Here is a 16,056-nt window from a genome sequence, read left to right on the forward strand (position 1 = left end):
AATAACAACAACAAACTATAGGCACAATTTTATATTGTTCACCAAAAATAAATTGAAATAGATGATCGTGCATTGACAAAAAGCCAGTTGCAGAACACATGAAACAAATATTAAATAACAATTATAGTTACTAGTATTTTCTAAGCACTGAGTATTTTTATGAAACGATAAAATTACTTGATGTGAATGCTAAACATATAACAAACAAATTTCCTCTTAATGATATAAGCGTTAAACCGCATATTTTTAGCCTCAATTGAAACTAAAACGAACACAGTACATAGGCTTTTCTTATTCTATATGAAAGGTAAAATCGATTCTTATGTTTACATGTTTTCGTGTTCAAACTTCATAGCAACGCAGTAGTCGTAGTTACTTTAACGTCTTTGGTGTCAGTTATTAAATAACAATCAATTTAATCAGACATGGAAGAAGAGAAGAGCAAGGAGGAGATAGAGGACTGGAAAATTTACGAAGCATTAAGGAGTAAAAGCCCAACCGAGGTCTGTCTTTTTCTTCTTCAATAGTAAAAAACACTTGTATTAATTACCCACAAATAAAAACATTGGATGTGTGTGATTTGACCTTTAAAATTGCAGCTCACCAATAATAAAATGTTGTAAATTTATTATATATATTTCAGTATTTAAACAAAAACCAGTAATCCCAACCTCACATCGTAGGAATGCTAATCCGCGCCCTAATAAGTTTGGCACAATTGAAAATTGCAATGTATTTAACACTCATAGAATAATTTTGGTGTAGTTATTACTTTACATAATACAGTTTTTATTTTATTTTACTCAACTAATAACAAAATAAACATAAGTTATAAGTACTCCCGTAAAATAGATACAAAGTGTATACTAATAAATACATAGTGTATGTATGTGTCTTCAAATACTTAGCACTTTTTTTGGTTCGTAATTTTTATTTGAATGCTTGACATACAAACATTTTTCTTAGTAATCATATTAAATTGATTAATGTATTATCTATTATGGGTTAATTGGGATGCAATGACTATGGTCAAAAATATATTTTCAATACACATTATTTTTTGGTCTATCTGTATGTTCTCTATACAAGTCGCTATTAATGAATTTTAGGGAAACCAATTGATTGACTTCATTAAAACAATATTGGGGTGGTATAATCAGGTATTTATGTTTTAAAATACCCTAAAGTGCAGTGTTTCTCAGTGTATAAAATTCGTTTATAATAACCGAAAACCGAAATTCGTGAAAGAACATCGTGTTTCGTAAGATAGCCTGCATTTGTCAGGTGTAATTCTACAACACATGTATTTTTTTTTACACTTTATGGGATTCTTCAGAAAGGTACCCGGGTAGTGCGTAAGGCAGCGCTATGCCATCCCGGCTATCGTCCTCCTCAGAAGCCTCTAAAATAGGACACGTAAGGCGCCGCCCTCACGATTCCACGGCCCCAGGATCACACGCTATCTTTTAAGCCCCTTGCGTCGAGGATATGGAAGCCCCGAGACTATGTAAATAAACTAACGATTAAGAGAGTAAAAGTATATGGCCATGGCCCACCCGGCAGAAATCGATGTTGAGGGTAATTGAAAGCAAGTAATTAAAGATTTTATTTATTTGTTTGTTTGAGAAAGTATTTATTTATTTGTTTTTAAGTTTTCACTGGATATGTTTCTAAGTCTGTTCATTTCAATTAGGTAATGCATTATTGTCGGGTCACTTGCTGGTTAATTTACAACAATTTAGTTCTTCAATAAGGAGACCTTCTAGTGACTTGACCTACTTAAAGCTACAAAGGGTGGCCAGCACCGAATTTTGAGCCTAAATAAACATCAACATGTCAACAGTACAACCCTGCATTGTGTGTACAGTACAAGCTCAGCATAATGTAAAATGCGACACCTATGTACATCAGCCGTAACTATGTACCTATATTTCCCCGAGAATTGCAGATATTTACTTGATGGTAGAGCTTTTTGCAAGCCCGTTTATGTGGGTACCACCTACTTATCATACTTATATTTTATTATCTAGCAGCAATACTAAGTAATACTATCGATAAAGATTAATTATTATTTAATAGGTGATCACAATGAAAGTTAATGATAATCGTGAAATTTATTATTGGTATTACAAGGTATTTAAATTAACTGAAAAGGAAATGCAATCCCGTTTGGATAAAATTTCCCCTCGATTCGGAATTATTATTATTACCATTCTTTACTTCCATGCCGTCTAACATAGCGTGATATCTTCCACTGTTCGTTCGTGCCTTGCACAAATTTCTCCGAAGCGGATATTAATGATTGCACTGTTAATAAGTACCTTAATTCGTAAAAAATGTTGCCAAATGGATTCCTATACCTACTTCGATCATACCACTGTTGCAGACATTATATTATTAATGTTATTTACTTTTTAAGTAAAAATATTTGATTTTATTTTGGTCTTATGTTTGTTTATTATTGAGTATTTTTTGTTGTTTAAGATTTTTAACTACTGCCTTAGTATTCATCACGTATTTATTTGTCTAAAATATTTATTTTTTATAACATAAGCAGGTGGGAAGTAATGGGAAATGGGCCATTTGATAATAAGGTCACCATAGTACAAAGACATTGGCGCTGTAAAATGGAGTGAACTTGTTCTTTCTCAGACATTAAGCTTACATCACCAATGCGCAATTACCATTGGTAGCTAAGTTGTTATGTTCATTGTGCCTGAAGGGTGAATGAGCCAGTGTGTGCCAATACTAAGTATTATTGTTTAACGATAGAATATCTGATGAGCCACCCTAACCTAACCTACCCAAGAGGATTTGCAAAAAGCCCTACCACCAAATAAATAAGCAATGCGATTTATTTAAATTTGTAACAGCGAATACACTGATCGAATGGATACATTTTATCCATTTATCCAATTATATATCCAATTATTCATCCATTTGAACATTGCATTTTATTTCATAATATATATTAATTTGTTAAGAAGACTTACTTAGATACTAGTTACCACTAAATTTCTTGTCACTAAATATTACTACTACCTACTACTACTTTATGTAACTACTATTTTATATATTAAATATGCATAATTAAAGAACTGCGTATACGTATAATTTAATATGTTCTTATTTTATTAAATTCTGTTGTTAAAAAGTTTGCCAAATAAAAAATAAATCAACCTTTTTGTAGAAGGAAAACTGTAAAAGAACCTTTTTAAAAAAAGTATCGATGATACAGTTTACCCCATTTCAATCAATTTACATGCAACTGATACAATGTTTGGGGTATTATGACTGTTATGTAAATCGCAAAGTTTAACTGTGTAGTAGTGTACATTTATCCGTACATAAGAAAATATCGTGACTCTTTGCAAGCTTGAAATAGCAACCCCTATCACGCTACCCTACAAACAAATGAAAAGTACCCGCTCCTACGTAAGGCCTAGTCGTCTTTTGCACGCCACGGGAAGTTGTCCTCAATCCTTCTGAACCACTTGTAATTGTACTATGGAATTATGTAAGTGGTTGTTACAGAATCAATCATTTAATTACGAAAAAATCTTTATTCTACACAATGTTCACAGATGGAAGCAGATGTTGGTAATGATGTGGTGACATCTTTAAGAAGCGACTTAGCCGCACTACAATATAAACGTGATAAATTAATCTCTGAAGTAAGTTGTCAGTTGTATCTTTGTAATACTTTGAAATACATAAATATAAAACGAAAAATTACATTTGTACTTTTAGAATAACGATTTAAAGAACCAAATGTTGTCTCGTGATCAAAGAATATTAGAACAGCAAGTGGAAATCGACCACCTGCGTGAACAAAATGCACGTCAAAACGCTATTATATCATCCCTCAAAAAGAAAATTCAAGACCTCGAAGAATATCAACGTAATTTACAAGCTGCGCAAGGTAGAAGTGATTTGACTGTGCAAACACTTCAAAGGGATAACCGTTACTGCGAAGAGAAAATAAAAGATTTAGAAAAAAAAATAAGATCTCTCGAATTGGAATGTAATAATGAAGAGCAGCAAAAAGAAAATGCGCGATGTCAATTTCATGACCTAATTAGACGATTGTCTGTTGCTTTGGATTCAGATTTTTGTGATACCAATCATACCCATTCACCAGAAAGCCTTATTATCAAAGCTTCAGAACTTGTGCAAGAGATCACAAGACTTAAAAATAAATGTATGAACACGACAGAAAACTTATCGACCATCGAGCAGGATCTTAGAAGTTGCAGAGATTCTCTAGAACGTGCAAATACCGATAAAGACATGTTACAAAGACAACTTTCCACTCAACTTCTTGATATAGAAAGACTTAAACAAGAAAAAGAATCTCTCGCTGTTTCTAATCGAGTTCTTGAAAGAGAACTTCATGAAAGCAGGGAAAAACTAACTCACTGTTCGAAGAATCTTAATGTTGTAACTGATAACGTCAACCAAAACGAATCAATGATAATCCAATTAAAAGGTTTGTAGTACTTTTGCTACTTTTAATAAACTAAAAGAATGAAAAACTTCTAAAATGTATGTTTATAAACATGTGTTTACCCATTTTAGAGGATTTGCGACATCGTGACGAAAAATATCAAAGACTACAGACCGAGTTTCGAAATACGATGGAATCCATTGCAATCCTACTTAGCTTGCCAACACGTTTTGTCGAAGCACACGAAAGCACTATCAAAGATCGTATTAGAGAAATATTAAGTGACAATAAGGATAAATCTGTGGTACGTAAGGAGTCTATACTTTATTAAAATCGTACATTATAATAAAACCAAAAACTTTAGTTTTTCCAAAATAATTTACGTACCTAGTTATGTTAATACACTACAGTCATATAAGTACCCAGTAATATTTTCTTATGGTGCGCAGTTCTCTTAAATATAACACTATAAATTATAATTTAATAAATACCTATTAAATGTTTCTAAAGAAAAATTTAATAACATGTATTTATTCTATAGCAATTGGAAGCGTTACGAGAAAAATTGGGCATGGAATCTCAGCAATTGGGCAGAACTGCTCATTTACACGATCAAGCCACTACCCGTGTGCGGATCCTCGAAGACGAAAGGAATATGCTCGAAACGAAAGTTCACAAATTGGAATCAGAACTAAACGCAATGGAACTTTCCAGAGATAATCTTCGAAAGGATAAAGCAAACGTCAGTATATTCATTGAGTTAATTATATACTCTTAAGACTCTTTGTAGACATTCTAAGAGCTGATGTAATTGGTATATACGAGTTATTTAAGGCGACAAATAACTGTAATTACTTTAAATGTAACAAAATATGTACACAATCATTAATACATACCTACCTATATAAGACACGTGATTATTAAAATAATTATTGAATACATGAACAACGTGCATGATCGACAACCGGAATTACTGGTAATTGCTGCCGAATTAGACAAAAACACTTATTGGTTCAATGCTAATATCCAAATTAATTATATGTTTAATACCACAATTTTCAATCACTTATTCTTAAACTACAATAACATTTCTCAAAGATGAATAAGAATCACGAGTAAAGTATAAATAAAACATAATAATTAACTTTTTCCCGATGCAGCTATTTACAATACTGTTACAGTTCGTGGCATTCCTCGAGCGACTCAGCCGCACTCTTAATATGGATGAGTTGACCCAGGATATCGGCGTAGAACTACACACTGAATCCATTATACACCGAGCAGAGCAACTCGCACGACTCGAGAGCGATAAAATCGTAGACAAGGTCAGTCACTATAGCATATCACGGGAAAGGAAAAATTAAGATCAGTTTACATTCCTTTCGTACTATATAATATATTTAGATTTATAAGCTGGGCTTGACGCGGTTAAATGAGAAACGCAATTTTATTTGTCTTCTGCGTTTTTACAAATGTATAATAAAATATGAATACCTACAAACAAGACATCTTCACCTGGTAATTTCGTTTTAAGTTCCAAAATTCTGATATAATAAAATAAGACTAATGAATGAATACAATGCAATCCTTGTTTATTTTATTATTTCTTATTGTGTCGCTTTGTATTTTGCGTATATTGATTTAACCGCTACCATTTATCTTCACATTGTGCTTGAAGTAACTGACAACGAGAGGGTTATAAATCAGTTAGTTTGGAATTCAATGGCCGCAAAGGCATATATAAGAATTGTAATTTAAATATATTTGTCAGGATAGAAGGATACAATGCTAGCGGTTAATTTAATAAATGTGTGTTTTATGTAGCTGCTATATTATGGATACTATGGCACACTCCCGAGGCTGCGAAGAGAACGATCTTTCCATGATTTACCTTATCTTAAAGAAGTAAGATTTGTACCATTCAAAATTGGCTTGGTATTATTAAACTAGGTTTAATCCTGCTCACCTAAATTGTAATTTCGCTCAGTCGTCGATGACACTTATTAATATCCGATAAAACACCGTAAATAATTAGACAATGCCGAAATATCCACCAAACCATTTATTCGTAACAAAAAACACTCCATGACAGCCTATTAGATTTTCCTAAAATTATAGCAAACATCATCAAACTCACTGAAATGTAGATAGATATTAATAAACAATATGTATTTTAGAATGAATATGTTACTCTATAATGATTTTTATATGTCATTTGTTAAATTAATATGTACAATAACCTAATAAGGACATTTCCAGACAGCCGTAGTATATCAACTCCAGCGTCGAATACGGATATTAAGGGAACAGTTGCAAAGAAAAGATTTACACTTGGATTTACTAAGGCGTAAGCTTAGCGTGCAGGTAATTCATGTAAAATATTGACAATGCAGCAGTAAACAAACTTAATACTCCATAATGATAAACAACCGATGAATAGCTTTTGTTATAGTTTTTAATTTTTGCCTTTGCTTAACTCTTTATAACATCTCCAGATTTTCGTTATATAAGTGACCAGAACATGTGATGATGTGACCTTTATATTTATATTTATCCGTTGCTACACGCAAAAAGTATAGATCATTAACCTATTTACATAAATATATAGGTAGACGATATTATGCTACTGGTCTGGCTTCATTATGCCTTTGAAAATTAGCTTTAATTCATTCTACTCTATACAAGTTACAAGGCACACAAAAATCTAACAAAAATACAAAGTAATAATGTGATAATAGTAAATAACCTCTGTACATGTGTAACTATAAACCTCGTAGAAAATATTTTAAGACACTGACTGTTTTATATACATATATAAATGATTAATTATAAGTTTTATTTTAAATTCTGAACTTACTTAAAATATACAATAGTGACCCTATGATGCACCATATTCCTGCCTGAGTAAAGGGATTTTTATTAAAATTTCTTAGCATTTTAAGACAATGGGAAATAATATTTATTGATTCATACAATACAGGAAGAGAGTTCAAGAGTACGTGCAGTCCTGCAAGCCGAACGAGACGAAGCGGTGAGTCGCAGTAAAAAACTAGCGCGGCAGTGCGACAAACTGGGCGTGCAGCTGAGCGACGCGCGCGCACAAGTTCGCGATCTAAACGCACAGCTCGCCGACGCCGCAGAATACAAGGTATTATATATGTATATAATAACGTAAACCAATATTGTAAGGTTCTAGAAACTTTTTATTTAAGATTTCGGTCTTAATTAGCATTTCCATCCGATTCAATAGCCAACTAGCATAATATATTATAATATATTATAGTGTGACCCATGTGAACACCTACACGCTGTGCACTCTCTGTTATCCCATAATCTGAAGGAACACCAGTCCGACATAACTGGAAAGATATTAAGCGCGGAATCAGTCACGGCCTCACTTTGCCTACCAACGAAAGAGATTTTATTTTATTTTCAACAGGATAACCAACAGTAGATACAATATCACATTAAAATGAAAAAATACATTTTAAAATTATCTTGGCAAAGTTTCTAATATTTACAGGTAGTCTCACCATGTAGGTACTATCACATTTATTAGAAATAAGAATTATAAAACTTTTTTTAACTATTACATAATAAGTAACAATTAATAAAACCAATAAGATATGCTATAACATTAGAAATGAGCACAAATAAAATTATTTATTTTTCCATTGAACTGATGGCTATTATGACATATGTCTTAATTTTTTTACTTGATTACTAACAGTGATCATTTTTAAAGTAGCAAAATACGATAGTAAATCTTATATTAAAAAAGATTAATGTTGTATCTAGTTACAATTAAAGGGCTTAATTAAACCAATCATATGACGTATACTATTTTTTACAGCATATAGAGTAGTACATACAAATAGCAGGCGATCCTCGCTAATACTTTCATCTACCTAACATCATTTTTTATAAAACAACACATAATATACTTCTTTGGTATTAAATCGCATAGCAGAGACCTGCTTCGGTATCGATTGTACTTATATTCACTGGAATAATTTGCCTGCAAGGTTAAAGTGATTTACTAGTTACAAAGGTGGTCTTATTCTAAGATATTCTTTCAAATCGCACGATTGTTCTTCGATGTTTAGTTTTTATACAGATTCTCTTAATCATACGATAATAACTTCTAAATACTAAAATAATAAGATTCAGTGTTCATTAATTTAGTCAATTCTCGTTTTGAAGGGAAAAAAATGACTTCTGTTTTATGTGAATACAACTCATAACTTTAAAAAAAATATATATTTGAAATAGTTCCCAACATTTTGTATAACCGTTTTTTTTCTATTCTGATAAATACAAAACCACTATCTAAAGGATTTGTAAAAGGTTAATTGCAAACGTTAAACATCGTTTGAGATTTGTTTTATTTGGGTATAATTAAAGAAATCCTTAAAATTCTAGGTAACAACCAAAGACTTATATATTTAATAATTGTTGTTATTTATAAGTTATAATTTAATTTAATAATAATAGGATATTGTTTCTATTATGTAAATTTCACGGAAGTCTTTCGCAGTAAAGGCCAGGGCCTTTTTTATTACAATATTTATTCCTTACCTGAATAATATACATATAACATATATCTATAACTACAATAACAATATATTCATATACGACCACGCACAATGCATATAATATTATAATTGTAAAACAAATTCCTGTCAAGTATACCAACGGAACAAATAAACAATGATTTAAAGACGCATAAGAAAGGCATCAAGGTCTAGAAATATCTCAATTATAAATTTAAAATTATCAGTAAATGCATACATAAATAACCATATGGATTGTTTATCTTTTATAATATCAAATATAATCTTATTTTCACTCTGGATATAGATAGCTTCACTAGAACGAGCACGCAAAATAGAAGAACTACAAAAGAAACTCGACGAAGCGGAATTACTTCGAACGAGATACAATCGTAAAGTCAACGTTTTAAAGGATCAAGTCAGATCTACTGGCGAAACGTTCGAACAAGAAAGATCAACTGCGGAACATCAAATTAATATGCTGAGGGACGAGCTTTCCAGAACAAAGGAAGCTCTCGCTGAATGTCAAAGGAGAGAAGCACAGTTACAAAGCTTTAGGTGAGTAAAATATGTCGTAACTTTGTATTATACTCTTTTAAAATGCGATTTTACTCATATTTGGCAATAAACTCTTATACTTTAAATAGTAAAAATATTCATATATATTACATATTAATTCAAGTGTACGTTATAAGAATGAAATTTTATGTTCGCTGAAGTTCAATATAATGCAAAAATGGTCATAAAATTCGGGATGTTTTTATGTACGAGCCAACTGTGCTTGCAAATTTCGTCCACCCAGGGCTATTACCTTCACACGAAAAAACATACAAGAACCGTTTACCCTTAACCTTGATGTTTTAAATCAAGAGTTGGTACGGCCTCTTACAAAACGTAATTGAATTACATTGACACATTATGGGGCCATGATTTCAATGAGAAAAATTTTTTATCAATAAAATAAATTTATTTTGTATATTGATAATTTAGAGTGCGTAGTATAAATATTTATATTTTTATTCAGATAAAACCATGGTTTTTTTAATTAAGTCTTATGAAACAATTATCCACCTGTCTGTCTTAATAAATATACTAATAAATTAATGATTTTATAGTCAGTGTCACTCGGAATGATTCTAATGATATACATCCAAATATATTCTAAGCATTAAACTCACATAAACTCAATCACTAAAATACATTCCACGCGGTCAAGATTTATACAGTAACTAATTTTATTTCATATTTTTATATATTTTGGCTTAATGTTATCAATATATATATATATATATATATTTCAATAAATAAATAAATGTACCCTGAAAATATTACACACCTTTTTCGAACAGTCGTGTAAAAATACATTTATTTTCGTTTTAAATGCAAGAGGAAATACTTCCGGACATTAAGACTTCCGACTTGCTATTACAACAGGAATTCGATTGCTAAGCTGCTGGGAATATTGGTGCCATCGTCTGTGTCCGACTTCGAAATGGTGTCGCGACTTCAGAAGTTGATAGATGCCCATCACGACTTTACGATTGTGTCACGACGTTACGACGACCCCGCACTGCTGCGGGCTTCGTCCAGATCACCGCCCCCTTCACGGTGCAGGACACGAACACCAGATCGGTAAATAAGAACATTCTAAAAGATATTTTACTCCCTTAATAAATACTATTATTATATTAATATAATAATCTTTAGCTTAATTATATAATCAATTGCATTGCTTTATTGCAGTGCCAAATATATGCCAAATCATTATAAATAAGCAATTAAAAAATAGTGACATGAGAACTAAATTACACTATGACTACAATATGTACTATTTATATGCTGCACAACATATAACCTAAGAACTTTAGTGTAACTTCCTAAAATAACTATTCAATTTTGTTTGATATCCCAAACGTATTTTAGCGACCATTGCATTATAGACCAGGAGGTAATGTTGATGACTAAATCATTTCACGCCGCTTGATTTTAATTTATTATAATCGGTCAGCTGCCATGATACAGGTTGCGGGTAAATGTTCAACATGTAAAAAAACAAAAGTTATAAACTATTTATTATTGTCATAAACTATTAATTAAGAACTGAAATCCGGTTGACATTTGCACAATGATGATAGCCTTCTTACTTCAATTAGTCTGTCTTAATTTTACAGACACTACCCTCTGACTAGGCATTACATTATCATTTATTTATTTATTTATTTATTTAAAAGACACACCATCGGCATATACACAAAAAAATTGTAGTTAATAAAAGAACATCAGACTCATTCTGTGTGGTACACCATTACAGGCATGTACGACACTTGCTACAATAAGAATATCAAATTAAAAAAAAAAAAAAAAAATGTGAGACAATATTTTGACAAAAATGAAAACAAACATAAATTAAACACAAATTCTAACGAAAATTACAACTAACTAATCACACTAAAATAAACTTTAGAAAATATAAAAAACATACAATTGAAATAAAAAAAACTAAATAAGATAAAATTTAAATTAGACTAAGACTAAATAACAGAAATAATTTTTTTCTTAAACTTAGGTAATGTATCGTGGAAGATGTCAACATCATTTGTAGGACCAATTTCATTGTAGGTATTTGCTATACGGTTTATCATTTCTTATTATTATTAGACTACACCTATCTTTTAATATTTTACATATTTATTCTTGTAAGAACTGTATCTGTATCGTTTTATCAAAGACATTATGATAATTCTTAATTAGTTACAAATAGTCCTACCACATCACTTGTCACTTGTTTTTATAGTTGTATTTAACACGTCGTAAGTGCATTGTTCTAGATCCCTACGCTATGATGACTCCGGATACGCCGACCCGGCGTTCGATTTGGAGGACGAGCTTTACAAAGGGCGCGCGGCGATGTGACAGTCGCGCCGCCGCGCCCGCTTCTAGCCGGAATAGGCTCGGCGATACGAAACTTTAAAAAAAGTATAGACTTTACTTAAATAGTATCCTAAAAGTAATGACGGAATAAATACTCAAAATATCAATAATTGGTACCATATACAATATATATAGATATTTAGAATACTCTTCAAATACTCTTCGGCAGGTTTACGTAATTTGTCCATTAGTTAATTCATTAGCCATGTAACAGTACCATTTTTTTTCAATATTGTATCTAATTTAGTGTATATACATAATTTAATAACATTATTTTTGTTATATAAGTTATAAGCGTAACTCGAAGTACACTAACAAGTATAACTGTTAATTTATGTAAAAATATATTTTCAATGTCTTCAACTAATTTAAGTAATGTTTCAACTATTTCATAATAACGTAATACGCTGTTACTTGAATTAAATTTGTAGCAAAAAGTTTTCGTTATGTTATATATTGTTTTATAGTATTTAATATGCATTATGAAATACCGTATATTAGGAAAACATCGGTTAGAATAGTATCTGATTGTTGCTTAATTTAAAACACATTTAACATAATAATCAAACATAATAATCATTTGGAATATATATGTGCTTAAGCCACACTGTCGAGCACATAACATAGAGAGATGAGATAAGATGCTCATTACTTTTTAATACCACAGTCTTCAATTTGATGTGTGTATAATTATCACTACTGAATTCTCGATCTTGTTTAATTACTATTTACACTATAAACTGATTATTACTGGAGAGTCCTCCGGCATGGACCCTATTCTAACATACGCCTTCTGGCATACTAACATATATTAATCAAAGACAAGAGATTTAGACATAGCCAAAATTTACACTTTTGACTAATATGATGATGTATACCTAACAAAGTGCGAAGAGGGTTTTACTTTGTTTTTGCTTCGCACACTTACCAGATTGTTGGGTGTTTATAGTTATTCCTCTGCGCCTTAGAATCTTATAGTTCATCTTCCTCTATATCTATAGTAACGTCCTCAAGTTCGACCAGCCAAGTATCTGGTTCTTGTCGGGGCACTTGAGTGTAACACTGCTTACTCCGATTCACTGCTGGTACCCAATAGGGGTTTACAGATGTTTTTTTAGTGCATCATATATAGATTTTTCATGAAGTTATAATTTAATTTGTGATGTGAGGAAAACAGAGCCATGAGATCTGCAGATATGCCTATAAGATAGCTATTAAACAAATAAGGCAGTTTACGTCGTCAATAAATGAACTTTAATAATCCAAACTATTTTTAAGTCGGAATGGTATATTTTAAAATTATTATTATTAAACATAGATTTATTAAGCTTGACCGGTATTGTAATACTAGCGTTCGTATGTAGATTTAATTTTATTAAAGTTTTCTGTAGTATTCTTATTTTTTTTTACATTAACGTGTTAAATATCAGCTTTAAATGTACCGTTATTTTTAATTGAGGACTAAAACAAGTTTAAGCATTTTTTACGTATAACATACGTTAGTCTTATTAATAATATAGTTTTATCCATGTGATTTGTTGGTATCGGAAGTGATATATTTGCATAGGTATTTATTTTTAATTTTTAATAAGGAAATAAAAAAAATGAATTTGTTTAATATAAATATCGTTACTTACATAATATTTTTTTAAGATCATTTTTTATAAAAGAAACACTTAATTCTAAGTTTTATTTTATAATCGTAAGCGTTACGCCTTTTAGAAAATAATAATAAGTATGTTAACATATGAAATTACTGTGTGGATGTGTTCAAATTTAGCAAATATTTAGCAAGGTAGATGTTTAAAGCACGATCTAATTAATAAAAATCGATGTTAGCAATATTGGTTACAATAAACGACTTGTAAATGTTTTGTCTTTTTTATTTCCGCTCCCATCGTAAAAAGCATTTAAATGACTTTAGGTAAATATCACACTAAGTCTTAGTGAGATATCAAACGAATCATTCCAAAGAGGTCTTAACGACTAAGACCGCTTTGGAACGATTTGTTTTGAACAAATTCCATAAATCTTCATCTTAAAATGTTGTCTTTTGCTCATCTCCCCCACACTCCTAATAACCTAACTACATCTTATACTTTTTCTTGTATTATTGTTATAACTTATAATTAGGTGTTCTATATTTTTATGATTTAAATATATTTAATATAAGGCTGTCATAGGATCCAGCTTATGGTTTTGAACCAAAAACCCGGTACTTAGTGAAATTTACGTACTGCATGGGATCTACTTAAGTAGTGCTGATAATATACATAAAAAAAAAAAACATTTCAACGATATGTTTTTATTTGCTCCAAAAAAATATTTGTCATTGTTTAACCATATGTGTAAATACACACATTACACATAAATTTTAAGACTAAAGTAACATTTTTGACTATAAACGAAATAATTAAAATAATCAAATTTGAACAGACGATATTTATTGACGATTAATTCAAATCAAAACGAACAAATATGATAATAAAACCATTGGTTAAAATAATAAATCATTTGACGGTAGAACACGATTATTACAAGACTAACTTGACATCGATTGTGTGCAGTGCGAAGTCGTTCTTCATTTGAGTTTTAATAAGTTTTACTATGATTTACTACATCAGTATTTTTATATTACTCATTAGCCCTGGTAAGTGTCACTAAATAAGCTGTCTATTATTTTAATGGCTCAATTTATGGATGACATAGTCCTATAAATTTCTATAAGACAATGTCATCAATAAATGATACCAGGTACCTATGTGCCTGGTATAATTTATACGCTTTTATGACAAAATATAAATATATATGTATATGAAGATACCAAAAATATAATAGGACTTGTTCTATCGTTATACATTAATTAGGTCACATTCCGTGGATGATAGAAAATTGAAGATTTCCTTTAAAGTCATGCCTGTAGGCACCTGCCTGTCCACGTGTCACAAAATGAACGATCTGTTCGTCTGATTCACTTTTATTAATAAAACCTATAGTAAATTATATACTTAATTATATTTTTACGGGCTAATAAATACAGTTAGCCAGTAAGTAGTGCGTTATAAAAAATACATACTATTTTAAAATACAACTAATATTTATTTTATTTAAGTAATGCCGAAACCGCGATATGTGGAACTAGATGAAGACGAGCAACAGTTATTTCGGGCTGCATATGAAACTCCATCTTACGACAACGATGAAAATGAGGACGACAATGACATGCAACTCGGCAAATTAGATCTCCTTAAAGATGGCTTGTGGGCTATAAAAGCTAAGATAAATGAACTAAAGATGTTTAACAAAGCTTTGGCAGCGAATTTATTATCAACAAAATTGAAGGTCAAAGAACTTATAGCCCACCAAATCACAATGAAAAAACATCAACATGAAACGCCTGAAAAGAAAAAACCTATCCATAATTATCAGGTAAATTATTTAAAAGACAACTTTTATTTTTTAAGCTTTTTTTACCAGATAAGATGATTAAGTAATATATTAAAAAAAAAAAACAGAACATTTAAATCAGAATACCTAACTTAAAAACATAGACTGAAAAAAACACATTTATTATTATTATGGTACAGATGTCATATTTTATAATTGAATGTGTAAAATAATATCAACAGGCTACATTGTTAAATGGGGTTTTCAGTGAGTATAATACTAAAAAGCATTTTTATTCAGTGAGTATAATACTAAGCATTTTTCTTACTAAACAAATATATAAAAAGTAAACATATTATTATGATACAGAACTAAAAGGTCATTAAATAAATCACTATGTTACCACGCAACTAGAGGCTGATCGGAAAACCTTCATACAGATATGAACAAAAACGTCTATAGGTTTAACAATATGTGACATTTAGGTGTAATCAAGTTATTGACGTTGCACATTCCGTATTAAATTGATGAGGTACTAGACTACTTCTCAGCAACTTTCCGAATAAGGATTTACATTGAAAGTAATCATGATTTTAAACTGTTTCAGCCTCAACCTTATCCAATGTATGAGCCGCAAATACCGCAATATGGTGCACCTCAACATGGTCACGATCCTTACTACGGGCATTAAGGAACCACGAATGTGAAAAATTATACGCTGGACGTTCTTTAGCTTCT

General features: G+C 30.8%; 2 protein-coding genes across 2 annotated transcripts; both read left to right on the forward strand.

Moving 5' to 3' along the window:
- The first annotated feature begins 425 nt into the window (after positions 1-425).
- On the forward strand, positions 426-12,135 carry LOC125066488 (coiled-coil domain-containing protein 170). Its single transcript, XM_047674575.1, has 12 exons — positions 426-503; positions 3,585-3,674; positions 3,751-4,489; positions 4,579-4,751; positions 4,989-5,189; positions 5,629-5,772; positions 6,272-6,352; positions 6,707-6,811; positions 7,428-7,595; positions 9,308-9,558; positions 10,435-10,632; positions 11,829-12,135. The coding sequence occupies exons 1-12, from the start codon at positions 426-428 to the stop codon at positions 11,911-11,913; spliced, it is 2,313 nt and encodes a 770-aa protein (XP_047530531.1). The 3' UTR covers positions 11,914-12,135.
- Positions 12,136-14,427: 2,292 nt separating this feature from the next.
- LOC125066602 lies at positions 14,428-16,023 on the forward strand. The gene is made up of 3 exons (XM_047674733.1): positions 14,428-14,581; positions 15,044-15,360; positions 15,926-16,023. Exons 1-3 carry the CDS (start codon positions 14,539-14,541, stop codon positions 16,007-16,009), a joined length of 444 nt encoding a protein of 147 aa, XP_047530689.1. The 5' UTR covers positions 14,428-14,538; the 3' UTR covers positions 16,010-16,023.
- Positions 16,024-16,056: the final 33 nt, after the last annotated feature.

Source organism: Vanessa atalanta, chromosome 9 (genome assembly GCF_905147765.1).
Source record: "Vanessa atalanta chromosome 9, ilVanAtal1.2, whole genome shotgun sequence".
Taxonomy (NCBI): Eukaryota; Metazoa; Arthropoda; class Insecta; order Lepidoptera; family Nymphalidae; genus Vanessa; species Vanessa atalanta.

Bases quoted from the DNA above. Each gene is read 5' to 3' on its own strand.
- LOC125066488 (XM_047674575.1), top strand. From the start codon at position 426: ATGGAAGAAGAGAAGAGCAAGGAGGAGATAGAGGACTGGAAAATTTAC. The intron at 3,675-3,750 runs GTAAGTTGTCAG...TTGTACTTTTAG, and splicing joins GTGATAAATTAATCTCTGAA to AATAACGATTTAAAGAACCA. The intron at 6,353-6,706 runs GTAAGATTTGTA...GGACATTTCCAG, and splicing joins ATTTACCTTATCTTAAAGAA to ACAGCCGTAGTATATCAACT.
- LOC125066602 (XM_047674733.1), top strand. From the start codon at position 14,539: ATGATTTACTACATCAGTATTTTTATATTACTCATTAGCCCTG. The intron at 14,582-15,043 runs GTAAGTGTCACT...ATTTTATTTAAG, and splicing joins TATATTACTCATTAGCCCTG to TAATGCCGAAACCGCGATAT. The intron at 15,361-15,925 runs GTAAATTATTTA...AAACTGTTTCAG, and splicing joins AACCTATCCATAATTATCAG to CCTCAACCTTATCCAATGTA.